This window comes from Triturus cristatus, chromosome 1_2 (assembly GCF_964204655.1).
Source record: "Triturus cristatus chromosome 1_2, aTriCri1.1, whole genome shotgun sequence".
NCBI lineage: Eukaryota > Metazoa > Chordata > Amphibia > Caudata > Salamandridae > Triturus > Triturus cristatus.
In genome coordinates, this window is record NC_140580.1 from 973,270,515 (window position 1) to 973,296,504 (window position 25,990).

The 25,990-nt window shown below is 49.6% G+C and overlaps 1 protein-coding gene across 2 annotated transcripts in view; it reads left to right on the plus strand.

Annotated features, from left to right (window-relative positions):
• The window catches only part of PNPLA7 (patatin like domain 7, lysophospholipase), a 1,876,659-nt gene that overhangs the window by 249,604 nt on the left and 1,601,065 nt on the right, over positions 1–25,990 (plus strand). For both annotated transcript variants that reach the window (XM_085610534.1, XM_085610541.1), the window contains exons 7-8: positions 3,992–4,132; positions 17,440–17,599. In XM_085610534.1, coding sequence (XP_085466660.1) covers positions 3,992–4,132; positions 17,440–17,599 — 301 coding nt within the window. The remainder of the gene's footprint in view (positions 1–3,991; positions 4,133–17,439; positions 17,600–25,990) is intronic.

The following is a 25,990-nucleotide window of genomic DNA, read 5'->3' on the forward strand; positions in this document are numbered from 1 at the left end:
ACACAGCACGTTTCATGCACGAGCCATTGCAACCTTGGCAATGAGCACCCAGGGTTTCATTTTTAGACACAGCACGTTTTTATTTCTTCACGGGTGCCAGCCTCTGCTACGCTGAGTATTGTGGAGTTATCCTAGCTGTTATTATTGATTGTGCTGATCATTTCACAGCCTTTCTTAGAATCAGCTTTAGACGGGGCAGCCTTTCCGATCACAGTAGCCGTAGCACCGAAAACACCGGGGTTGGGGGTTGAAGCGAGGTTAATTTAGTAGTGAGAACTGGATTTCGATGGTCAAATGATTGGCTTGTCTGCTGCAGGCTCCAGCTGAGGCCCTGTGGTGGTTTCTCTAGTAATAAGTTTCAGCTGCGGCTGGCATGCTCGCGGGAGGGAGGTTGGGGGGGGGGGGGGGGACAACAATAATCTTAAAATAAAATAAAACCTACCTTACCGCTGGCGCCACCTCCGCTCCTGGCCGGTGTGATGGTGAAGCCGGGTCCCACCACGTGTTCTTGCTGCTTTCCTACAGGAAGCAACCAGCAGGCAGCCTCCTTCCCCGGCCGGCCCTAAGCCAATCCCAATGCTGCAATGGCAGCGTTGTGATTGGTGAGGCTCAGTGGAGAGCTCCCCATCCAGGTCATTTTCTCTATGTAGGCTGAGAGGAAACGGGGGAGTGCGCATGACTGCTTTGTTCGGGCCTGGGGCCGACCAAACAGTCAGTACCCACAACAGTGGGTAAGCCACTCCCCGCTGCCCTCCAGCAGCACCGCCCGCCCACAACCAGGCACTCCAGGCACTTTTCTCACAGTGTGAAGAAGCAGAAACATAAAATGGTAGTTTTACCATTTTATGTTTCTGCTTCGTGCACTGCGAGAAAGCAGTGGGGCGACGCCCCCACACCCCTATGGAGGAGCCGCCTCTGTCAAAGGGATTATTGAAAGGGTGCCTGTGCCAGAAGTAGGACATGATTGTTACTCCCTCTACTGTGCCCAAAACGTATTGAGGCCTCCTTCCTATTTTAGACCTGTGCCCTCTCAACACCTTCCTCTGGAATGAAAAGTTCAAAATGCTCACACTGGCCAAGGTCTTGTCTGCTCTAGACACTGGAGACTGGATGGAAGCATTGTACCTTCAGAATGTCTATTTTCATATACCTGTCCTTCTGGCCCACTGACATTACTTGCAATTCGTGGGGGGACAGGACTATTTTCAGTTTGTTGTGCTCCATACTTGGTCTCACAGGTGCCCCTTGGGTGTTCAAGAAAGTGATGGTAGTGGTGGCGGCACATCTTCAGAATCAGGGTTTCCAGTCTTTCCCCTGCTTCAACGACTGGGTTTCGCCAGCCACCCCCAGATGTTGGCAAACCTCTTGTCATTGGGGGTTTACTATCAACATGCCGAAGTCCCACCTGACTCCTTCTCAGACGCTCACCTTCAACGAGCCATTCTGGACATGGTTAATTTTTTTTTGCCTTTTCCCGGATAAAGCGAGTTCAGGACATTCAGGTTCTGATCCCAATCTTTCAGTCTCTGTCCTGGATTTCAGTGAGGCGGATTTTGAGTCTGCTGGGACTGAGAGCTTCTTGCTTCCTGCTGACTGAGCATGACAGGTGGCATATATGCAGGCTCTGCAGTGGGATCTAAAGTCTCAGTGGGCCCAACATGATAGGGACCTCTTTGACCATGCTAAGATTTCAGAGGAGACTTCAAAAGATCTGCAGTAGTGTTTAGTGGGCTGCGATTGGGTCAGCGGCAGACCCCTTTCCCTTCCCAGAGCTGACATTGGTGACCAATACAGCGCTTCTGGGTTGGGCTGGCAATCTGGTAGATGTGGATATCAGAGGTTTCTGGTGGAGTCCTGGCTCCACATCAACCTTCTGAAGCTGGGGACATCTGCTTGGTGTTTGAAGCCTTCCTTTCATCCATCAAAGGGAGGCTGGTATAGGTGCTCACGGACAACACCACCGCCATGTGGTACTGCAACAAACAGAGGGGGTGTCTGCATTACTGATCTTCGGAGTTTCCAAGGTGTCTCTTGCTCTGAGACACGTTCTGCCTCAAGTGGAACTCCTGTACACCTTTCTGCAGATACCACCCCTGCCTGGAGTTCTCAAGACCTGACCAGGCCCAATTCACTTTAGTGGCCCTGGATTGGGCACGGATAGTATGGTATCCAGAGCTCCTGGGTTTGAGCGTCTGTCCTCTGATCAGGTTGCCCCTTCGGGAGGATCTGCTGTTGCAGCAGTAGTGCAGGGTTCTGCACCAGGGCCTTCGCAATCTTACGTTATGTTATGTGTTTTTTTAAAGTGCACTATTACCCTTAGGATATTTTGGTGCAGTTTCCACCTTCATACCTGGAGAATGAGTTGCGACAGCTGAACACCTTTAACCTTTCTCTAGAGATAGTTGATGTCATCTTGGTAGTCAGGTGTCCCTCCGCTAAAACGTTATATACCTGTCATTGGGATAACATTGTGGCTTGGTGATTTACTTGGCAGATTCATTCCCCCCCTCCAATCAGGCCACGTAATCCAACTTTTTGTTTGTTCTGTCCTTAGCCCAACAAGGCTTTGTCCTGGGCACAGTTAAACTGTACTTTTCGCCTTTTTTGTGGTCCCTGGACCAGCCCTCTTTGTTCGTCTTGTGTTTTGAGATTTTTGGAAAGGTTACTCCATTTATTTCCCCCCTCTCTCTATAAGATGCCCCAGTAGGACCTAAGCTTGATAGTCGGCTTTCTCATGTGCGTTCCATTTGAGTCGCTTCACAGCTGTCCCTTGTGGCTTATCATTCTTAAGACAGTGTTACTCATTGCCATAACATCGGTGCAGCATGTGAATGAGCTTCAAGCTCTGTGTCAAACTTCGCCGTACGCCACCTTCTTTCCAGACAAACTGATTCTATTGACTTTGGCATCCTTTTTGCCAAAAGTTGTGAAGCGATTCCACATCTGTCAAACCATCACCCTGCCAGCATTCTATGCTCCACCTCATCCCTCAGAGGAGGAGATGCTTAATTGCTTGGACCCCAAGAGAGCACTAAGCTTCTACATAGATTGTAGCAAAGACCACCAGGTAGACAATCCGCTCTTTGTGGGGTTTGCTGGAGCAAAAAGAAAAAAAAAGGTAAGCTTATTCAAAAAAGAAACATCTCCCATCAGATAATGCTCTCCTGTAAGATTTGCCACGCATTGGCTAAAAAAAGTCACCGGAAGAACTGTGTGTTCATTCCACCAGGGCCAAAGCTACTAGAATCGCATTAGCATGCGTAGTCCCTGACCTGGACTTTTGTCAAGCGGCTACATGGGTGTCCCTCCATACTTACAAGAAGCACTATTTTCGGGACAGTAAGGTCTGCTGAGAAGGCATTTTACCCTTTCCTTTCTACACGACTTTGTGGTTTGAGTCCATTCTCAGCCCACTTCCAAGTAGATACTGCTTTGGTATCTATTCAGAAGGTGAGGAATCTGTGGTTGGAAGTCTATCAAAAGAACAAGTTACTTACCTTTGGTAACGCTCTTTCTGGTAGAGACTATCTAACCACAGATTCCTCATCTTTTGAACATTCCCCAGGTGTCAGACTGGATCTGGAAACTTTTCAGCAGCACCTCTGTGCACTGGTCGGTGGTGCCATGCTGGTCCGTACAGATGTTGTTCCGTTCCCCAAACATCGTGCGGAGTCAGTCTAAATGCCACTCCCATGTCCTTACATCAGTTGCTTTTGAGACTGTTTCCGCCCCCAAACTCAGAGCCCCAAAAGCAAATTGATGTGAACAGTGTTCAGATTCATAGACTTATTAATGGGTAAAGTCCAATCACAGAATGAGGCGGATGGGAGGGTCAGTTAGGAATGCCTAAATTGAGCAGCTGTCTTGGCAGACTGTACTTTGTTTCTAATTGTTGGCTTAGGTAATTTACAAAAATCCCCCAGAAGCAAAGAGCATCACACTCTTGGATTTACTACAGTTAATTTGCCTCCCTTTTGTTGGCTCCTTCTAGGATTCTCCGCTTCAAGAAAGAGTACCCGACACTGCAACCCAAAGAGCCACCCCCCTCTCTGCTGGAAGCTGATCTGACTGAATTCGACGTGAAGAATTCCCATTTGCCATCAGAAGTTCTGTACATGTTGAAAAACGTTCGGTAAGGACTTGGCGGATGGGTGCTGATGAAATGTTCAAAGCAATGACTTGTACTTGTGTTGAACATGTTATGCGAATGTTGATCAGTGTAATTAGTCAGAAGGTTCATCTTAATTTGTACCACAGTTTGTCATGCTAGGTTTATTTTGGTCTCTAGTCAGCTGGATGGCAACTCGACTGTGGATGTTGACCTTAATGGGTTTCCTATAGTGTGTGCAGCAGAGAAGCGCAGGGTTATATGCAAGGGAAGGACATGGTTTTATGTAGTAGGGCAGGACATGGTTGTGTCCAGCAGGGGAGCACAGGGTTGCGTGTAGCAGGGGAGCACAGGGTTGCGTGTAACAGGGGGGCACAGGGTTGAGTGTAGCAGGGGGGCACAGGGTTGCGTGTAGCAGGGGGGCACAGGGTTGCGTGTAGCAGGGGGCACGGGGTTGCGTGCAGCAGGGGAGCACGGGGTTGCGTGCAGCAGGGGAGCACGGGGTGGCGTGTATCAGGGGAGCACAGGGTGGCGTGTAGCAGGGGAGCACAGGGTGGCGTGTAGCAGGGGAGCACAGGGTGGCGTGTAGCAGGGGAGCACAGGCTGGCGTGTAGCAGGGGAGCACAGGCTGGTGTGTAGCTGGGATGCACAGGGTTGCGTGTAGCTGGGAAGCAAAGGGTGGCAGGGAGCACAGGTTGGCATGTAGCTGGGGAGCACAGGTTGGCGTGTAGCTGGGGAGCACAGGATGGCGTGTAGCAGGGGAGCACTGGGTGGTGCTCAGCCGGGGAGCACTGGGTGATGCTCAGCCGGGGAGCACTGGGTGATGCTCAGCCGGGGAGCACTGGGTGATGCTCAGCCGGGGAGCACTGGGTGATGCTCAGCCGGGGAGCACTGGGTGATGCTCAGCCGGGGAGCACTGGGTGATGCTCAGCCTGGGAGCACTGGGTGATGCGCAGCTGAGGAGCACTGGGTGATGCACAGCTGGGGAGCACTGGTTGATGCACAGCTGGGGAGCACTGGATGATGCGCAGCAGTGGTGCAGAAGTTGATGTGTAGGGTAGTGGATCACATCTGAGGAGCTAAGGTGACATGCAGTGGGTGACGTAGCAGGGGAGCACTGGGTCATGTATATCAAGAGACCACTGGGTGATATGTAAAATGGGTGCAGTATGTGACTTGCAGGGCAGGGGAGGACCATATGATAATGGAGAATTGGGCGATGTGCAGCAAGAGGGCACTGGGCGATGTGAAGTGCGTGGGGGCAGTGGGCGATGGGGAGCACTGGGTGATGGGCAGCACTGGGTGATGGGCAGCGAGGGGGGCACTGGGTCGATGTGCAGTAAAGGGACATTGCCCGATGTGCAGCAATGGGGGTCACCGACTGATGTGCACACTAAGTGATGTGCAGAGGAGTGGATCACTGAATAATGTGCTGCAGGGAAGCACAAGGTGACGTGCAGCAGAGGAGCACTGAATTGCGTGCAGCAGATCTCAAGTTGATCTCAAGTGCAGCAGGTAAGCTTGGAGTGATGTGAAAAGGAGCAGAGGACTGAGTGGTGTGCAACTGGGGGGAAGAAGGTGATGAGCAGGTTGGGAACACATGGTGATTTGCTGGGATGTGTGCACTCAGTGGCGCCATCTTATTTCTTATAGCTAATGTGGACTGCTTTAAAGCCCCTTGTGTTTTCATTTTAATACGAAGTATGCCTTTGCCTTGTACTAGATTTGTAGCTGGATGTTTGTGCTGGTTATCAATCACTGTTTATTAACTTCTATTTTCATAAAGACTATTAAAACCATGTGTCAAAGGTATTGATGTGGTAATTTGTTTGATATCACTCGCTCTGTTACACTTATTTTAGCTAATTGATATCACTGCTTTGGAAGTTGGGTTTATACTGGTGTTTCAAGTACAGCACATTTGTTAGTGTAGATGGATTATTAAGATTCACTTAATTAGATGAATCACAGAGTAACGTACAGCAGAGAGCACATAGTGACATGCTACAGGGGAACCCTGGGTGACGTGCTGCAGGGAAGCTTTGGGCAACGTGCTGCAGGGGAGCCCAGGGTGGTTTGCAACAGGAGTGCAAAAGGTTAAGTGAAGCGGAGTGGCACAGGGTGACTACTGCAGAGGAGTCCTGGGTGAGGTGCTTCAGGGAATCACTAGGTGATGTGGATTAGGGGGCACGAAAGTGTGCAGCAAGGGGCACAAAGGGATATCTGAGAGGTCTCCGTTTTCTCTGTGTCATGCAGGAGTGAATCACCCAGCCTTGTTTTTAGATCTAAGCCTACCACACAGCACAGCTGTCTGGTTGCTAAAGACTTCTTGGGGACATTTTAGAAGCTGACCTAAGAATGCATTCCATCCTTTGCTTACCATTGGCCTTGTGGTTTGTAACTCACATTTGCTTGCTTTATTTGATTTAGGCTGTAGAGCGTGTCTTTGTCCCTCACGGGAAGCATAGCATGTTTACTGTATTCTTTCATGAGTTCTCGCTTCCTGAAACTGGCCTGTAAATTTTGTTCATATCTTGTCAATTTTTTAGTGCATTCAAAGACAGAGATCAAATGTCAAGCTCTGTCTTCCGAGAGAGCTTGGTCTTTACTTTTCTTTCTTTGACTTCAAAGTGAAAGAATGTATCTGACAATCTGGGGTGTGAAAGGATAGGCTTTTATTCTAGCACACAACTAAATTTTAATGTCTGTAAATGAACTATCCAAATATTTCAGAATATATATCTGAATTAGGAAATCACATGCGTAGCACATTTATTTGTAATTCTGAAGTGTGCTGGAAACTCTACGCAACTCCACGCCACTTTACTCCACTCTTCTCCATGCAGCTCCATTCTACAACACTGTGCTCCACTCCACTATGACACTCTACAACACTTAACTCTGCGATACTCTACTGCACTCTGCCACTGAAATCTCGGTCACTCTACGTCCACTCTAAGCCACTCCACTCTAGTTCACTCCTCTCTGTGCCACTCTACAGCACTCCAGTCTAGACTGCTTTACTCTACGTCACTTTGCTGTATGCCCCTAAGCTTTATGGCCCTCTACTCTACGCCCTTCCACTCTACAACACTACTGCATTCCACTCTACGTCCCTCCACTCAATGACCCTTTAATCCACTCTGTGCCCCTCCGCTTAACTCTATGCCCCTCTACACCACTCCACTCTATGCCTCTACACTGTACTCCATTTCACAACGCTCCATTTTACTCCCCTCAACATGCATACGTCTTCCCATAGCGCTCCACTATATGCCCCTGCACACTGCTCCAATCTATGCCCTTGCACACCGCTCCACTCTATGCCCTTCCACACGGCTCCAATCCACTCCTTCAGCCCACTCTCCGTGCGACCCGCTCTCCGCGCCTCTGCTGGGCCCGACACTCCACGGGGCCCCTCACTCTGTGCCTCTGTGGGGCCCCTCACCTGTGCATCTGCAGGGCCCCTGACCCTTTGCCCTGCCCCGTTCTCGGCCCGGCCATGCTCTGGGCCCCTCGGCCCGGCCATGCTCTGGGCGCCTCGGCCCGGCCATGCTCTGGGCGCCTCGGCCCGGCCATGCTCTGGGCCCCTCGGCCCGGCCATGCTCTGGGCCCCTCGGCCCGGGCCTCACTGGTCCCCTTCGCCTGGCCCGCCCCCTCCACTCTGTGCCCCCTCCGTTCCTTTCACCTCCTCTCTGCGCCACCCATATTGGCGATGAGCAGAGTAGGGCTGAGAAATGCCGCAGATGATGATCTTGGGCTTCTAGGTGAACGGAAAGGCAGATTCTCTGTGCTCTTCTCTCAGGAAGGATATGATCCATTTGAGGGCATCCTGCTGGATTTCGATCTGGTGATGGGACTCTGTATTGAAGGCAGCTGAGAGTTTGAGGAGGATCAGGGCGTCGTCTTCTCCTCAGTCTAGGAGGGTGCTGATGTAGTCTGTGGCTGCGATCAGGGGGGTTTCGGTGCTGTCGTTCATGTGAAATCCAGATTGGGATGTGTCCAGAAGATTATTCTCTAGGTATTCCGTGAGTTTGTGTTTGATGGTCTTTTCAAGGACTTTGGCTGGAAACGGGGAGCAGGGAGATGGGCCAGTAGTTCTTGAGGTCGTTTGGGTCGGCAGGACGGTTTCTTGAGGAGAGGTTTGACTTCAGCATGTTTCACTCATCTGGGAAGGTGTGTTGAATATGGCTGTGAGCTTGTTGCTGATGGTCCTGTTGCCACGGTTGACCATGCAGTTGGTACAGGGGTGCATGGATGCTCCTGAGTGGATGGAGTGAATGATGTCTGTGGTGCTCTGTCTGGTGAGCTGGTCCCAAGAAGTGATCCAGTGGTCTAAGATTGCGACTGTGGGAGCAAGGAGGCTTAGGATGTTGACGGCAGCAGTTTGGGGTTCAAACTGTTTGTAGATGATGGAGACCTTGTTGTGGAAGAAGTCCGCCAGGGTACCGCAGGGTTTCAGCAGTCAGTTGTACTGGTTGAGCGATGTCCTGGTGGTCTGGTCTTTGGGCACTCTACTCTACAACATTACTCCACTCTACTCTATGACACTACTCCACTCAACAACTCTCTTGAACATCACTCTACTCCACTCCACAACACTCTACTCTGTCACTAACTTTTAGCCGTGCTGAGCAGCACGACGCTGGTGTAGAACATGGCAAAAACACATTGGCAAAGCCAATAGCTCTTGAATAGGGGAGACCTATTGGCTTCACCAATGGTTGCTTAAGGCTGCGATTAGCCAGTACCTTTTCGTTTTACTAAAATTATTTGCATAATCTACTTATTTGTAGAGGCTTTTACTCTGCCCTCTATTTCTATTATTTTTTTAATTTAATTTTTTTAAACTTTTTTATTGAGATTTTATTCTGATTACATACAGCGGAATGTAAACGGGTCATGTATTACAACAACTATACATCATCATTGCTGGGAGCACTGTGGATCAATTTTGCATTCGACAACAAGTTATTACATACAGAAATGCTACCCATTCCTTATATCACTGCTCAATCAATGACTGAGTTGCTATGCAAAGGATATACGCTGTCTCTATGTACACTAGTTACGACAAGGAATAGAGTGCGATGTTCATCTAAATAAACTATAACTAACAAACTAATTTAAAAAAATCGCCATATGTAGTCTGTGGAAACCGTGCTGTGGAACAGGTGAGGGGATGTGTACGTGGACCAATGTACTGTAAAGGCTGAAGAAACAACAATGAAATACCATGATAATACTGCGGTACGTGAGGGGGGAGGGAGGGGAGCATCTCACAGTTGACTTACTGCTCATGGCACAAACCTGCATAGCATTAACCAAGAACATCCTGTGAAGTAAAAGAGAAATAAAAAGGAGAGGGGGGGAGGAATATGCTGCGTTGGGGCCTCCGGTATCTCGCTGGGGAGCTACGTGTGATGTGCTGTGGCGAAGCGTCCCAGGTCTGCGCAATTGGGTATTTGCGCAGACCCGCAGTTTCCTCCTTGTGTAACGTAGCGCTGTCAGCCTGGGCCCAGATTGTGAGGGATTTCTCCCAATTAGCCGATGCTGGGGGTCAGCGTTCTTCCAACGCTTCGTAATTAGGCGCTTGGCCGTGACCAAGCCCAGATCTCTAATTCTGGTTATCACTTTATTGGTTTTTATCCGCGGATATAGTCCCAATGTGCAAGTCTCCCAGTTAAACTGCAGTGGCGCCTGAGTGCATGTCACTAATGTGTCTACAACTGTACGCCAATATGACTGCAATTAGGGGCAGGACCATAACGTGTGTAGCAGGTCCACGCCCACCAAATGACATGGGGGGCAGGCCGAGGTATTAAGGTGAAAATAATCATTGATCTTGTCCGGTGAGAGGTATGCCCTATGTATAATATAAGTCTGAATAAGTTTAAATCTCGAATTACGCGATATACATGTGGACCCGGCCAGTAGTGAAGCCCACTCTTTATCAGTCTATGGCCGCCCTCTATCCACCGCCCATTTCTCGCGGAATCTCGTCAACGGTGTCAGTCAGCAGGGCCTCCACTAACCAGTGCACAACATATAAGTATTGAACGAGCGTATATGTGTGGGGCTCAGTCATTATGTCTCCCCAGGCCGCAGTCAAGGTACGTGTTATTGCAGCATGCAAAAGGAACTGGCCTGCAGGTAGGTCATTTTCTGCGGACAGCGTATTAAACGTAAGAAGAGTGCCCTCCGCATACAAGTCGTCTATTGTGTCAAGTCCTGCCTCGTGCCATGTCACTAACTCAGCTCCGGATATTTTCCCTATGCCTCTAGGGGTCCCTTCTAATGGTATCAGCGGGGCATAAGGATACGTATCACGGGTCAGATAGAGGCTCCTCCGATAGCACTTATGGGCCAATGCCACATAGAGCTGGGACGGGCAGGGTGGTTTAGGTATGGGGTGAAAGAAATGGTGTAGCTGGGCCTGCGACCACGGGAGTGCCGCAGTCGCAGTGTCTGCCAGTTCCTTCCTACACATCCACTTTGATACCCACTGCAGCTGAGAGGCTAGATAGTAGAGTTCCATATTCGGGACTGCTAGGCCCACGCAGCTTGTGGGCGCATATAGCTTACTTAACGCTATGCGTGGTCTGCCTTTGTTCCAGATCAGGTCTCGAAGAATGCCTTCTAGGTTGCGAAGAATACTGACAGGGACGTATACGGGTAGATTTGAAAAATAATATAGCAGCCGGGGTAAGATAATCATTTTAGTTAAAGTGACGCGACCCATTACATTCAAGGGCAGTGTTTTCCAAAAGCGCACCTGCGCTTTGATTGTCGTTATGGCTCTCTCAAGGTTGCCATCTAATACATCAGCAGGGGATCTGTAGATGTAGACGCCTAAGTATCTAAACATAGTGGAGTGCCAGGCCAGATCGGATCCATTAATACTGACGTCCGTTTCGGCCACCGTGTCAGTAAAAGAGCAGATGCCAGACTTTGCCCAGTTCACTCTAAGCCCTGACATATGTCCACATTGCCGGAAAATGTCTGCTATGACCGGAGGTACTGCCTGTAGGTCTCTGATGTACAGGAGCAGATCATCTACATAGAGTGATATCACATGTATGCCGTCGCCTAGCGGTATGCCCCAATTATTTCCGCTAGCTCTACGTAACACCGTCAAGGGCTCCATCGCCAGGGAGAAGAGCAGGGGAGATAACGGACAGCCCTGCCGCATCCCACGTCTCACCCTCAAGGTGTCAGAAATCAACTTTCCTGTCTTAACCCGTACTGTAGGGCGCTGATAAAGAAGACTCACCATATGAATGTAGCTTTCCCCTAAATCGTATTTGCATAATACCGCCGCGAGATAAGGCCACTCCAGAAAATCAAACGCCTTCTCCAGATCAAGCACTAGGCAGCCGGAACGTGGACAGTCATTCGGGGTATAAGCGTGCACACGGAACAGCCTGCGTATGTTAAGGGATGTGCTCCTAGCTGGGACAAAGCCGTTTTGATCAGGATGAACTAAAGTCTTCACTAATGGGGCCAAGCTCTTGGCTAGTATCGACGCAAATATCTTGTAATCGGTATTAAGAGCGCCAATGGGCGGTAAGAGCCCAGAAGTTGCGGGTCGCGACCCGGCTTAAGCAAAGAAATCAGGTTTGCCTTGCTTTGTGTGGGTGTGAGCGAGGAGTCCTCTATGGCTTTTTCATATAGATGTGAGAGTGGCGGGAGCAATATATCGGAGTACGCTTTATAAAATTCAGCCGACAAGCCGTCGGGTCCCGGAGACTTGCCATTAGACAAGGAAAAAATACTGTCCCTGATTTCCTCTTGCAAGAGGGGAGCGTTTAGGTCATCTAGTTGCACGGGAGTGAGCCGCGGCAAAGCGAGGTCTGCCAGAAAATACTGAACCTCAAGGGGCGTGACCTGCGTGCTGGACCTATACAGTGCATCATAATGGGATACGAATTAGTCATGGATGGCTGTCTGGGTGTATACCAGAACCCCCTGTGCTGTGCATAAGAATGTGACCGGAGGGGGCCAAAAGCTCCTGTCGGATTAGCCATGAGAGGAGCTTGCCTGCCTTGTCGCCCTGGCGATGGGTCCTCTGAGTGTGCCGCATAATTTAGACAACGTAATCTGTCTAGTAAATGGGAGTGTTCCGTGCGTGTGCTTGACAATGCGTCCTCTGCATCCCCAGTCTCCTACCGCTCAACCGCAGCCAGCCTTCGCTCCACTCGCAGCAAATCTTCCTCCAATTGCTTACGCATGCCCGCCTGTGTATGTAAACCATGGCCCCGCACCACCACCTTAAAGGCGTCCCATTCAAGTTGGGGCGTAGAGGCCATTCCTGCATTATCTTCAAAATATTGCACAACAGCAGTAGCAAGCGAGTCACGGAAGGGCGCGTCTAGTAAGGCATCAGGCTGCAGCTGCCAAGTCTGGATCGGGGATCTAGTGTTGTCCCATTGGAGGTCTAAAGTGTGGGGGCTGTGGTCAGTGTGTGTGTTCGTCCCAGGTAATGCGTGGAGGTTACATGAGGTAGCAGAATAGTAGAGACCATGAAGCGGTCCAGTCGCACATATAGTTGGTGGGCCCCTGAATAATAAGAGTATATTTTATCTGTCGGGTGTTGGTGTCTCCATGCATCCGTCAGGTTCCATTGCTCCGACCAGTCATTCAATGCTTTCATGGCGTGAATCGTGACTGTGCCTTGTAGAGGGGGGAACAATCGATCTAGTGTCGTGTCCAGCACGCTGTTGTAGTCTCCCCCTAGAAACATAGGGATATCATGCCAGGGTGCTAATACCTGCGAAATAAGGTAGAAGAATGCTCCTTGGTCAGTATTGGCCGCATACAGGGAAGTGATCACTATTGGCCTGCCATCAAGCTCGCCCCTGACCACCACATACCTGCCTTCTACGTCTATTCTGGTGTCTGTAACGTTTAACGGAATCCCCGATCTCACCCATACCAAGACCCCTCGTGCAAACGCGAAGTACCCCGTGGCGAATAGCTGTCCACGCCAGCGGTGGTGTAAGTGTAGGATTTCTGATTTGGTTAAGTGAGTTTCTTGTAAGAGCGCTATCTGTATGCGATGGTGTTTTAGATAAGAATAATTTTGATACCTGCGTGAAGGAGTGTGAATGCCACGTACATTCCAGGTGCCTATTTTAACTGAGGCCATTTTATATTAAAAGGAACAGCAATACAAAAAATGCACAAACATAATGCGGAGAAATCAAACTCCACAGACAGATAACAAAATTGTATCATTGGTCCCACCTCACCACAATGTCCAAGTCTTAGATATATACACATGCTAAAAGGCGATTGAAACAATAATGTGAAATATATGAAAAATTCCAAAAGGGCGAGGATGCAACAGGCAATCGTCCAAACCTTGTACCAAGACAACATTTACGTAATAACTAGGGGGGATTGCACTAGGCACAGCTTTAAAAACAAATAGTGTGCAGATAACTTGATCAGTGTCCGGAGGCTCCCCGACCACGGCCATGCAGGAATAGGCGAGGGTCGCGATTCATGTCCTCTAGACCACTCGAATCCTGCTGACATCTGTAATATACGTGTGTTCTTATACCAAAGCGCCAAGGGAGCCCATTATCCGAGGAGTAATCAGCCCTCGTTCCATATATATGCCATGGTTGTGGCGGGGCTACAAGAGGCCACCGCATAGAGAAGTTCAGTGCGAATCAGGACATGTGTATTAGCTTGAGCGACTGGCATACCTGTGTCACGGAAGCAATACCTGGGCGCTGCTGATTAACCAAGATTGGCAGACGTTTGCGGAGTAACATCTAGCAGTTCACACGAGCCTTGGGACCCCTGTAAATCATCCGAAAGTTCATTGTCACTGGACTGTCCACGCCTGCTGGAAACCGAGGCATGATCATCTACTGGGGAACGCCGTTCAATCAGCATTTGACTCAGACCTGGCCCAGCAGTCTGCGAGGTCAAAAGTCGTTTCCGCTGTTTGCCCGCATGACGGCGGCGGGAGGGTGCATTTCGCACCTGTGTCTTCGAAGGAGCAGTGACAGTCTCATGGTGTGCAGCAGCATAAGAGTCCATCCATTCTTCAGCATCAGTTGAGCTCTGGAAGAAGTGAGTTTTTCCGTCGGCGATCACACGCAGTCGGGCCGGAAACAGAAGAGAGTATTGGAGATTGCCTTGCCGAAGGCGTTTTTTAACTGCCATAAAGGTAAACCTCTGTTTCTGAACTTGCAACGTGTAATCTGGGAAAAACAATAATTTTATTGTTGTCGACCTGAATGTCTGGTATTTTTCGCATTTCATGTAAAATAGTGTCTCTGTCTCTGTAGTTAAGCAGTCGGATTAAGAACGGTCGCGGATTGGATCCTGTTGGCAGCGGTCGTGCGGGCACCCTGTGCGCTCGCTCCACTACAAAACACGATGAAAAGGTCCCCTCAGGTAGCAGGGAGTGAAGCCAAGCCTCAGTATAAGCAGTGGGGTCTTTCCCCTCCTGTCCCTCCGGCAGGCCTACTATACGAACGTTGTTGCGTCGTGTCCGACCTTCAGCATCCTCTATCCTGCCCTGTAAGAACTCGACCCGGTTAAGTAGGTCTTGAACATGTTTGGTCCGTGGCTGCAACTTGCGGGACAGTGTCAGCTATGTCAGCTTCTACGGCCGTAGTGCGGTCAGCCAATTTGCAGCGATCAGCGCGCAAGTGAGTTAGATCGATAGCCACTTTATCTATTTTGTCTTCCAACAAAGTGCGTGTCTGATTTAGGGTCTCTCCCAGTTTTTCCACTGCTGCCAGCACTGCGTCAAGTTTGCTGGAGGTTGAGTCTGTCTGGGCTTGCGCCGCCATCTTGCTCGTTTTGCTCCTGAAGGACAGAGGTGAAGTTAAAACGCCTCCTGCGCCCACCCTAGCGTGGGTGCCCAGTGACATATGTCTATAAGCACTAGCGCGTGACTCCGCCCGGGTTGACCAGGGCCACAGCCAAGCCACGCGTACCACTAAGACAACCACCACAGGGTGTGACTGCGTGCCAGGATACAGCGATTAGATCCTAGTGCGCTAGGCGACCATCTAATCAAATAGACTACTGGCGTCTCAGAACTGCGACATGGGCACGATGGGAGGATGTAGCGCTCGGAGTCAGTGCATATCCTAGTCAAGCACGTGGAGACCGTGCCATAGTCAAAAGCCAGAGTGTGCAGTAAGTCATCATTATCGGGGGCAGAGAAGTACAGTCCACCAACTCAAGTTCCAGAGACCGCACTACACGTGTGTGCAACTGCAGAGAGAACCACCATCACCTGTGGACACTGCACCATCCACCACAGCTGCTCGGAGAAGCAAGAAGAGTGCCAATGCCCCTGTTACAGGTAGCCCCCCCGCACACCTTCAGGATCGCACATTTACTCAGTTTGTCACCTCAGCAACAGTCGGGCAATCCCAAATATGCAACACTCCTTGTCATGGGCTGCAGCATCTGAGTGGCGTCGTAAGTAGGAGCTGAGCAGAGTCAACTGCAGAGGAGCACAGCACAAAGCAGCAGGCGGGGCCCCTCCCAGGTCAATGGAGGTCAGTGATGCCACACAGCCAGGGGAGGGCGCAATAGAAGTCCTGAGGCAGCGGCACCCGGCAGCCAAAGGGAAGCAGCCTCGCAGAAGTTAGCTCCCTCCAGACTCCAGATCTCACTCCATGCCGCCCACCAGATCCAACGCGTCTCGGGCCTCAAGCTCAAATCCGGGGGGGGAGGGGGGTCGGCTCAGGAGAGGTGAAGCGAGCGGTCTAGGCGAGGGAGGGTGGGGAGAAGGAGCATTTCGAGAGCTCAAGAGCGCGCCGTGACCAGCAGCGATGCCCGTCCAGCACAGCAACGCCACCTCCTCCGCCCCCGGCCAGTACCTCACTGGCAGTCCGGCCGGGGGTGCTCCAGTCCTTCGGTGTCTCTCTGCAGCACGGTTCCAGCAGCCAGATAGGGGGCGCCAGGCTGTCGGCGCAGCCCTCCCGGTCTCCGGTCCCCGGGCCCAGGACACAAGCTCCGGCACACAGGGTGGGCAGTTCTTGTGATGCTGTGACGAGCCGCACTCCGGGTGCATAAAGGGGAAGATAATCCACAGTTCCCGCAGCACTTCAGCTGACTAATCCAGCAGTGCAAAGGGCGCCGCTCACAGCACTGTCTTGGGGGGGAAACGTCACTGGTAACAACTCACTACAGTGACTTTGAGAAACTGCGCCATGCGATGGGCCCAGTGGGCGGGGCCTGGCCTCGGACTCGCGTGGCCAGCGGCGCCGATGGCAGTGACAGCTCGCCTGGCGTGGCACAGGTCCTGGTGGCGTAGTTCAGTGCGGGCCCTTGGTCTCAGTCAAAACTCGCCTCTGGCCTGCCCCAGATCCTGCGGGATGTCCCCGCCTGTCAGCGGCAACTGCAGGTCAGCTGAAACGGATAATTGCGGCTGTAAACGGGGAGCCCCCGGCAGAGCTCTAACCGGACACGTCTGCCATGTTTGCTGGCTTAGCCACGCCCCCGCCCTCTATTTCTATTATTAAGTAAGTCACATTTTCCTCATGCTAAATACAGCATGCACCAGTGGGCCAGACCACTTCAGCTTTTGGCTTACTTCACTGTGAGAGACATCATTCTGCCCTTTCTCAAGGCGTACAGTCATACACAAAGTAGTGTCCATAAGTTCCTGGGACTTTTATGGCAGTGTTTGCTTTTTGAGGCCCAAAAATATTTTTAGCCAGTGTTTTTAGATTGACGGGGCTGACAACGTCACTAATGATAAGGTTTTGCAAAAAGCAAAACAACATAAAACGAGCCTTGTCCAAAACCAAAAAGTCTGACAGCAAATGGCAAGTCTGTTGGCTTTGACAGTGCTTGTTTTTTAGATTCTGGGGCTTGTGATAGTTTCCCTATTTTAAATGCTATCAAAAAGTCCCAAACTAAAAAATAATAATATTGGGCCTGGATAAACTATGCATGCCTGTCATTTTGGAAGACAAAGATGGGCATTTGAAGCCCTCCCTTCTAACGAGCTTGAGTAATTTGTTTAGAGACACCAGAAATTGTTGGTGGATATTTAAATCAAACTGTTTTACGCAGTCATACATTTACATAGATGGCCAATATATAACTTTCTGGCCAAGAGAAGTAATGGTAAAGATTCTGGCACTTGACAACAGGTAATTAATAAGGGTTTGTCATTCATTGACTTGAATTGGACATTGTTCTTGATGTAGATAACGTTGCCAAAAGTGTTGCATGAAAATATACGGCAGACTTGTACGGCTCATCCTGATATTGTTAAATTATTTGTGCACTGCACCAATAGATTACATTTGTACTAAAATGCAGTACCTTTTGTCTTCCTCCAGTGTCCTGGGTCATTTTGAGAAGCCCCTTTTCCTTGAGCTGTGCAAGCACATGGTCTTCGTTCAGGTACACGAAGGAGAGTACATCTTTCGGCCTGGACAGTTGGATAACAGCATCTATGTTGTACAAGATGGAAAACTGGAAGTGTGCATTCAGGAAAGTGTAAGAGCAAAACCGAATTTTAATTAATAGCAAGGGGCTGAGTTTGGCCCAATGTTCTGAACAGATGTACGAATTCTTCCCGAACTCCCCATTATAATGCTTGTGAAAAATGTGTACTCAATGTGCAGTATCTTCTACGCTCTGTGCCTTCTGGTGAAGTTTAATACTCATACATTTGTGCAATGTTCTCATTTTCATTGACATCTTCAGCCATTGCTTTCCCTTAGGCAATGCAGGCATGCTGGAAACATATGTTTCCTTGCAGCAAAATAATGTTTGGAAATTTTTCACCACAAGCAATCGATTGTAGAAACTATTTTAATTGGGGAAAACACTTCAAGGAATCGACTGTAAAGTTCAGCACTCTACTAAAGTTAGGCAGCTGGTTTATGGTGTTCCCTTTTGCACTAGAAGTATTTTTACTGTCACTTTAACCTATTACAAACACAATGACACAGAAACAATGTGGCCTAATACAAATATCGCTTATAAGCCTAAAATTGATCCCAGCAGTGCCTGCAAACCATAAACACATGCATAGTCTGCTGCAACGAAGGACACTATGCCGTTTTACTAAATGAGCGTTCAGAAGAAATGGATGGATGGAGGTGTACATTCTATATTAAAAGCAAAATACTGCATATACTTTTTTTTAAATTCTATAAGGATTTTCTTCCTTATAAGCATACATTTAATTATCATTTGGTGTATTTTCACATGCAGTTGGTAGAAAATTATTAGATTGCAACTTGAATTTCGTTTACTACAAAGATGCAGTCTGGGGCTTTTTCTTGGGGCTTCCGATTCGTGCGGCATATGGGACCCTTTCCCATGTAGCTAGAGAGGCAATAGTTTATACAAATCTTGAGTCTCAGCAAACTTTCCCTTTTTGAGGGCAATTACTCAATAATATAAAGGACTGGAGGGGTGCCCTGGGTGGTTAGAAGGGACATGCAATGTGAAAGAGTGTGACAGCAGTCTCTTTCACAACATTGGAGATAGATTATGGTTGTTAAATAAGTTCAAATGGCATCCTCTGTTGTGCTTAAGCATGTGTATATTTCATAGGCTTTTATTTCCCATATTTCTTGTGTCTTTTTGCTGACTGTTTCTTGTAGATATCCCTCATGGCTCTTTGTGATGTGAGGCACATTTGTTGATTCTCCAACCTATACTGCACCACCTATTGTCACTCCTGTAAATCTAAGTGCACTCTGCAGTTTCTCTATACTATCTCATTCTCAGACGAATATTATTTATTGCCAATGGGGACCTTATGCCTTTCCAGGAAACAAATGCTGACCTTGCATCTCGGTCTGGATTCCTTTCTTTGCATTCCTTTAATGTGGGTCTCCTTGTTTTGGTCTCTGGACAAACATCAGTTCAGGAATGCTTTTGCATGCAGAGCTCTATTTGACTGGGTGAATGGGAACTAGATCTCTCGTTTGTTAGTTCTTCATGATGACCTGCATTGTAGGATAATGTTTTTTGTGTCATTATGTTGCACTGCGGTCGGTCACATTGGATGCCCTCTGGATCTTAAATGTAGGACTCTCTGGTAATACTGCCAATGTGATTGGAAACCATCTCATGACATTTCCCAAAATATCTTCCCCCTCTATTTTTTTGTTTCTCCATGCATTTGTCTCGGCACGTTTAAATACCAACATGGTTTTTGGAGGTAATACCCACCATGGCTGTGCTGTAGCATATTGATTTGTGACCTTGATAGAGGGGCTCCCCACACTGCCGTTTATGATGCCTCACCCTTCTTCATTGTCTTGTTGAACCTTGTACCTTCCTTGGTCTAGCCTTGTGGCCCTGACATTTTGGTCCTGTCAAAGTTCAATGCAGCTATTTTCTGTAGCAGTGCTGATGGAAATTCACTGGAAATTTAACCGTGATTTGAGGCATTAGTTTGAGAGCGGACAAACTACCTCCTTGGGGCAAAGAGGTTACTTGCTGTAATGGAGAGTTCAGGGAACATTGGCCTCCCTGGAGGCTGGCAGGGGGCTCATGCCAATTACCCACCTCTTATCTCACAGCTCTGTCCCCCTACACTTTACACCTTCAAGGAGACAAGTCCCCACTCCACACCATTATATCCTGCAACATAAATCATATTATGCAATAAGCATCATTAGCATAAACACATTAGGTAATCATTATGGTGCATAACACCCTGAACATAAATCATATTAGGCATATGCATCACATTATCATAAACACCAAAAGCATAAATCACATTAGGGCCTTGCGCCCTACCAATCATGAAACTAACCCCCTGGCCAACTGGCCTTCCTATGGGGCTCAAAATGCCCTATGTCCCAAGTGTCAGGGCGTAGCTGCCAATGCAACGAAGCAAAGGGTGCAAAGCGCTGTGGCCAAGGAGTGTATCTCACTCCTTTCTCTTCATGAAATCAAAATGCCCCCCAACGTTGCAGTTGCCCGCTATGGCGGGACAACTGGAGGATAAAGACCGTCGCTGGTGCCCTTCAAATGGCCTAAATGTTGCAGCTGCCGCTAACTGCGGTGCAGCTGTGAAGAACTGTAGCACCCTGGAGCCCTACTGGGGCCCTACAAACAATGTGCCCCCAAACGTTGTAGCTGCCCACTGTCAGGCGGGGAAGCTGGGACAATAGGCACAGGCACTACACGTGCCTCGGGAGCGCATAATCAGCTCCGGTCTGCCCCCACTTTCCGGGGCTCTGCAGGCTCCTCTGGTTTTCTCCACAGGCACCGGCAATGTGCTTCGACTGGCCCCCTTCCGGCGCCGGCCTCCAGGAAACAAGCGGGGCTCCCCGGCCTTCTTCTTTGTGCCCGGATGCCCTGGAATGCGGGGTAGGCTCCCGCCTACCAACAGACACTGTCTTGTGGTCAGGGAGGCGGGGTAGGCTCCTGTCCTCCCTTCGGCACTGCTCTTCCTGCACTCCGCCCTGCCCACAGTCAGGCGGGGGTGCCTGACTTCCGATTTTCACCACTCGCAGCGCCGGTGGCTTCTTTACTCAGCGGCGCAGTGCGGGTGGGCACCCACTTTCAAAAATAGTCATAAAGCGGGGTGGGCACCCGCTATCGCACCACAAATGCGGGGTGGGCACCTGCTTCTGTAATGTGCATAAAGTGGGGTAGGCTCCTGCTCGACTTGGCAAAATGCGGGGTGGGCTCCCGCTGAAGAAACCAGCGCAGGGGGAATCCCACACGCCAGAATCCCCTCGGTGCACGTCACAGCCCCGTGCTGCCAGGCCACACACTCCCCATGCTGTGCAGGGGAATCTCCAGGTCGCAGCCCAGCACTGCAAATAAAATAGAAAAAACAGTTGATGGACAGAATGCAGAACAATGTCATACATTCACCCCAGTACAGAGATCTGGGCCTAAATCCATCGTTTTTTTGCTCGTCATTCCAGTTTGAACCCAGCCTTATGCAAATCAGTCTTGACCCTGTGCCTCATGGGAACAGTCCAGCCCGAACTGCCAAGCCAGGTCCTCCCTGGACTGCAACCAAGCATCCTAGGACCGGTTTCGGGGTTCCACCCCTCTTCAGCCAGGATAGCTTGATTTCAGTGGCATGGAGAGCACGGGACTCACGTCGGAGCATACCCATCCCACTCGGGGTGAGAAATGCAAAAACAACGGTTGATGGCCAGAATGCAGAACAATGTCATACATTCACCCCAGTACAGAGATCTGGGCCTAAATCCATCGTTGTTTTGCTCACCATGCCATTCCAGTTTGAACCCAGCCATATGCAAATCAGGCTTGACCCTGTGCCTCATGGGAACAGTCCAGCCCGAACTGCCAAGCCAGGTCCTCCCTAGACTGCAACCAAGCATCCTTTTCCGGTCCAGGGAGGACCTGGCTTGGCAGTTCAGGCTGGACTGTTCCCATGAAAGTTGGCACCTGACACCCTGCCACCCGACGCCCGGAGCGTGAGGCGCAGGGCAGGGCTCGGTGCTCGGAGCGTGCCTCCAGCTATTCCCGGGGAAGCAGGAGACGCCAGGAAACGCCCAGGAAACGCTCCTCGCACTGCGCTGAGCACTGCACCGGCGCCGAGTAGTGTGAAGAGCGAGTGGAGGGCCAGTCGGCCGAGGGCGATTGATGTGGGGGCTGTTCGACGCTGCGACCTAGGTTTGTGTGGACCGTGTGGGTCGCGGATGGGGCAGCTGTCATCGAAGCGCTGGAGTTAGTGACCAAAGGAATTCTGTACACAGTGAGTGGAGTGAGTGGAGCCCCGGATATATGAGAGGTACTTACGGCTCTGGACCTTGGACCTTGTACTAAGGGAGGAGTGTTGGGACGGGACTGCGAGGACCAGCAGCCCCGTAACTTTGTGCAGCTGGGTACCTCTTCCCGCCCCCTGCCCGTACATATTTAACTGCGAAGGTTTACTGTGTTGCCAAGGTCCCCTATAGCCCGTTTGAGCCCGGAGTGGGCCGGACTGCCATCTTTGTAAATTGCTCCTTTTTCAAAAATGTCCCGTAAGTACTTTGTTTAAACTGATCCAGAACTCCTTCCAGTTCTCCTCGTAGAAACTCTTTTTAGATTTTTTTTTTGTGATTTTTTTTTCCGAATTATGGCAGCGAAGGAGAGTAGGAATAAAGCTCCTAATGTTAATCTAACGGGTACCCTGGACAACTTCATACTGAGAGCTAATTCCGTGATTGACCAGGGCATTGTCCTGATGGAACGCAGAGTTTCACAGGATCTTGCTATGGCCAAAAGGTCTTCAATGGGCCATTATGCAAATGCCCGTACACCAAAAGCCATTAGGGGCTTGAACACTGAAAATCCTGAGAATCCCGAATTGTCTACGCATAACCAATCTCCAGGACAGGGTTTGGTTGAGTCTTCACCTCATGGTTTCCCTGTGACTTCGGGTGATTCCACGACGCCCAAGACTATGGAGAGACCTATTACCCGCCAGCTCCGGGGTAAAGGTACGGGTGCGATATCGAAAAAGAAGCACCCCACTGCAGGAGCCAGGAAAGCCAAACCATCTAAATGCTGCAGTAATAACACACCGCTAATTAGCTCCAAGGATGATGAGGGAGCCGGGGGGTGTGCCATATATCTGTAACTGGAGTGTATCCAGCCCAGGTACAAAAATCGTAGCTCACCCCCTTTCGTTTTTCTACCCCAGGGAACACTTGAGAAATCTGGATGATGGCTGGTCTCTTGTATCATACCAGCGAGGGGGGAGGGGCGGGAAGGATAGGTACGGCCACAATTTGCTAGCCCAGAGCCATATCCCATGCCACAATAGGTATAGTCGCCTGGAACAGTTTGATTGACTGAACATAACCAGGCTGGAATCTCTAGGTAAAACCTCAAGTCGGGATGATAATACTGAGGCTACTAAGGTTCGAATGGGAAGCCTCTCAGTGACAGTATTACAAAGAGCCCATCATCCCCCACAAGGGAGCAGTATGAGTAGTGGTATGCTTGATATAGGGAGGACACCACAGGATCAGAAACCATCACTACCATTAGAAATCACCGGTGCCGATATCCCTATGGGGAGTGACAACACTCCTGTAGTTATAGCACGTCAAAATCTTGCTAATACGAAGCATATGCTTATTTTGTCATGAAATGTGGCGGGTCTCCCAAATAAACTAGCTTGTCCGGAGTGGGGCTCTTTTGTGGATAGTAATGATATATGCTTATTCCAGGAGACTTGGGCTAGGGAGGACCAATGCAGAGTAGGCTTTGCGGCCTTTAACATTGCTGCCCGCTGGGGAGGTAAGGGGCGACCATCTGGGGGCCTGACAACCTGGGTTGGGTTACATCTAGGCTGCAAGGGTGAGTTTATCCCGACCAACTCTGATGACATCCTGTGTGTCGTCCTGACATGGCCAACCTTTTATAAATTCGCAATCGTGAACGTTTACTCCCGCCCGATAAGTGTGGCCAAAGAGTCTAGTACCATTGGGGAGCTGTCAATTTTTCTTCACTCCCTCAGTAATGATATACAATATATGGTGGCTGGTGACTTAAACTGTCACTTTGAGCCGCTGCGAGGGCTGAATGAGGGAGCGTTGACGGGGGAGGACGAATAGTGGGGAATCCCGCCATGCCAGTCTCCCTATGCAAAGTCTTGGTCCCCACTGGCCATGCAGATTACGACCCTAACACTAAGCAACTCAATCAGGGCTTGCAATGGTCGGATGCCCTCTGATATCCCCTCAAAGTGCACCTTTAACAAGAGAGATCAAGAATCACGATTGGATTACATTATGGTGGAGACACGCCTATGGTCGAAGGTTGTTGACTTTGAGGTGATATCAAGGCCAGACAGCGACCATAATGCATTGAGTCTGAGGATGGACTTCCCACGCCCAAGGGCGAATGAGAATGAAGTTGCCCCAGATATGGTAGATGGGTTGATAACCACCAATAATAGACGTAGGGTCAAGTGAGGAAAATTGGTGGCTTCCCAAGATGCACTACCTAAATTATATAGCGCAATTTTACCATTCCTCACGAAGGCCAGTGATATAGTGGCTCAGCCCTTGGCACTAGATTCCCTTGGAAACATGTTGACCGTGCATCAGGATTTGGTAGACTGTCTTTTGAAATTTTTTAACCCGCTTAGCCTTTGCAGGAGGAGTAGGGTGCCTGTATCTTCCTGGTATAATGTTTCTTGCAGGAAGGTAAAAACGAAGCTCATGGAGGCTGTAAAAGATGGGAGAGATAAACCAAAAATCCGCTCTTTAAGGTTACTATATAAAGAAACAATGAATCATGCGAAGAAAGAGTGGGACATGGAAAGATGGTTAAATCTCTCCTCCTCCCTAGACATGAAAGATGCGTGTAGATTCTGGGCAATAGTCAGCACAGGGTCAGGTGAGCCCAGATTTGCGATTGAACCCAATATTGAGGCTGGGGTTTGGGAACTCCATTTTAAGACATTATATGCAGCAGCTACTGGCCTAGACAACATACAGTTATACACACTGCCAGTTGCTGAGTTTGATGAACTGGAATTTACACCAGAGGAGGTCTATATTGCCATGGGGAAATTGGCTACGGGAAAAACTCCCGGTTTAGATAAACTCCCTGGCGACCTTTTTAGGGATCAGCCAAGGATTTGGGCTCCTTACCTCTATACCCTATTTAATGCAATCCTGGGAGGCATGGAGGTGCCGGGTACTTGGCTGGGAGCAGAGATTATCCCGATTTTCAAGAAGGGCTCTCCTCTGCTTCCAGCTAACTACAGGCCCATCAGCCTCATCGACGTCCCCCAAAAAATCTTCTCTCGACTAATCCTAGATCGTTTACAGGAGTGGATGGACGAGCACGATATTCTTAGCCCATTTCAGGCCGGATTTAGGAGGAACACATCAACCATGGACCAGATCTTCCGTTTAATTCTGTTATACTGGAGGACAGTCACAGTAGAGGGTGGCAGCCTCTACATGGTGTTTGTGGACCTCCGGTCCGCGTTTGATATGGTTCCTAGGGGAAATTGTGGGCGGTGCTTTTGGACATGGGAGTCCCACATGCAATATTGGGTGTATTGATAAGGTTGCATGTACAGAACTTTGCACAGGTCAGATGTGAGAGAAATGGGTGTGTTTTGGCACCAACCCTGTTCTGCCTCTATGTGAACGGTGTAATATCACACCTGGACGCAGTCCCCAATAATGACGCACCCAGACTGGCATGCAGGAGGGTGCCTGCGATAATGTTTGCCGATGACACCCTCCTGCTTTCCAAGTCCCCTATGGGGATACAACGCGTACTGAATGGGTTTATAGATTTTTTCCGATGCCGTGGCCTAGAAATCAATGCAGAAAAAACTTAATTTATGATTTTTAATCCCCCCGGCATCCACCCGCCCAACACCTGTCCTGGGCTCGGTTACACTGGAGAGGGTACAGACCTTTCAATACTTAGGGGTCACAATAAATGAAAATCTTTCTTGGGGGCCCCAACAGGTTAAGTCCCAACTCAAACTGTCTCAATTAACGGGGGGCATCCTTAAGATGTCAAATGCATCGACATTCAAGCCAGTGAGTCCCGCGCTTGAGATTTATAAAGTCAAGGCAAGAGCAGTGGCCCTCTATGGGGGGGAACTCTGGGGGGGAACTCTGGGGGGAACTCTGGGGGCACTCCTGCAGGCTCGAAATCCTAAACGTGGAGAATAAATTTATGAGACAGCTATTGACCCTCCCCCAAAGTACACCCCTCTTACCATTAAGGTTAGATCTAGGACTAAGTCCTATCCAGGATGAGCTAGCCCTAAAACCTCTCAGGTTCTGGCGGAGGCTCTGGATAACGCCAGAACTCTTAAATTACAGGCTTGCATTGAAGGACGTACTGAGCCATAGTAAAGCAGCAAAAATTCCCTGGCTTGTATTTGTGAAACAGGAACTGGAGAAAATGGGA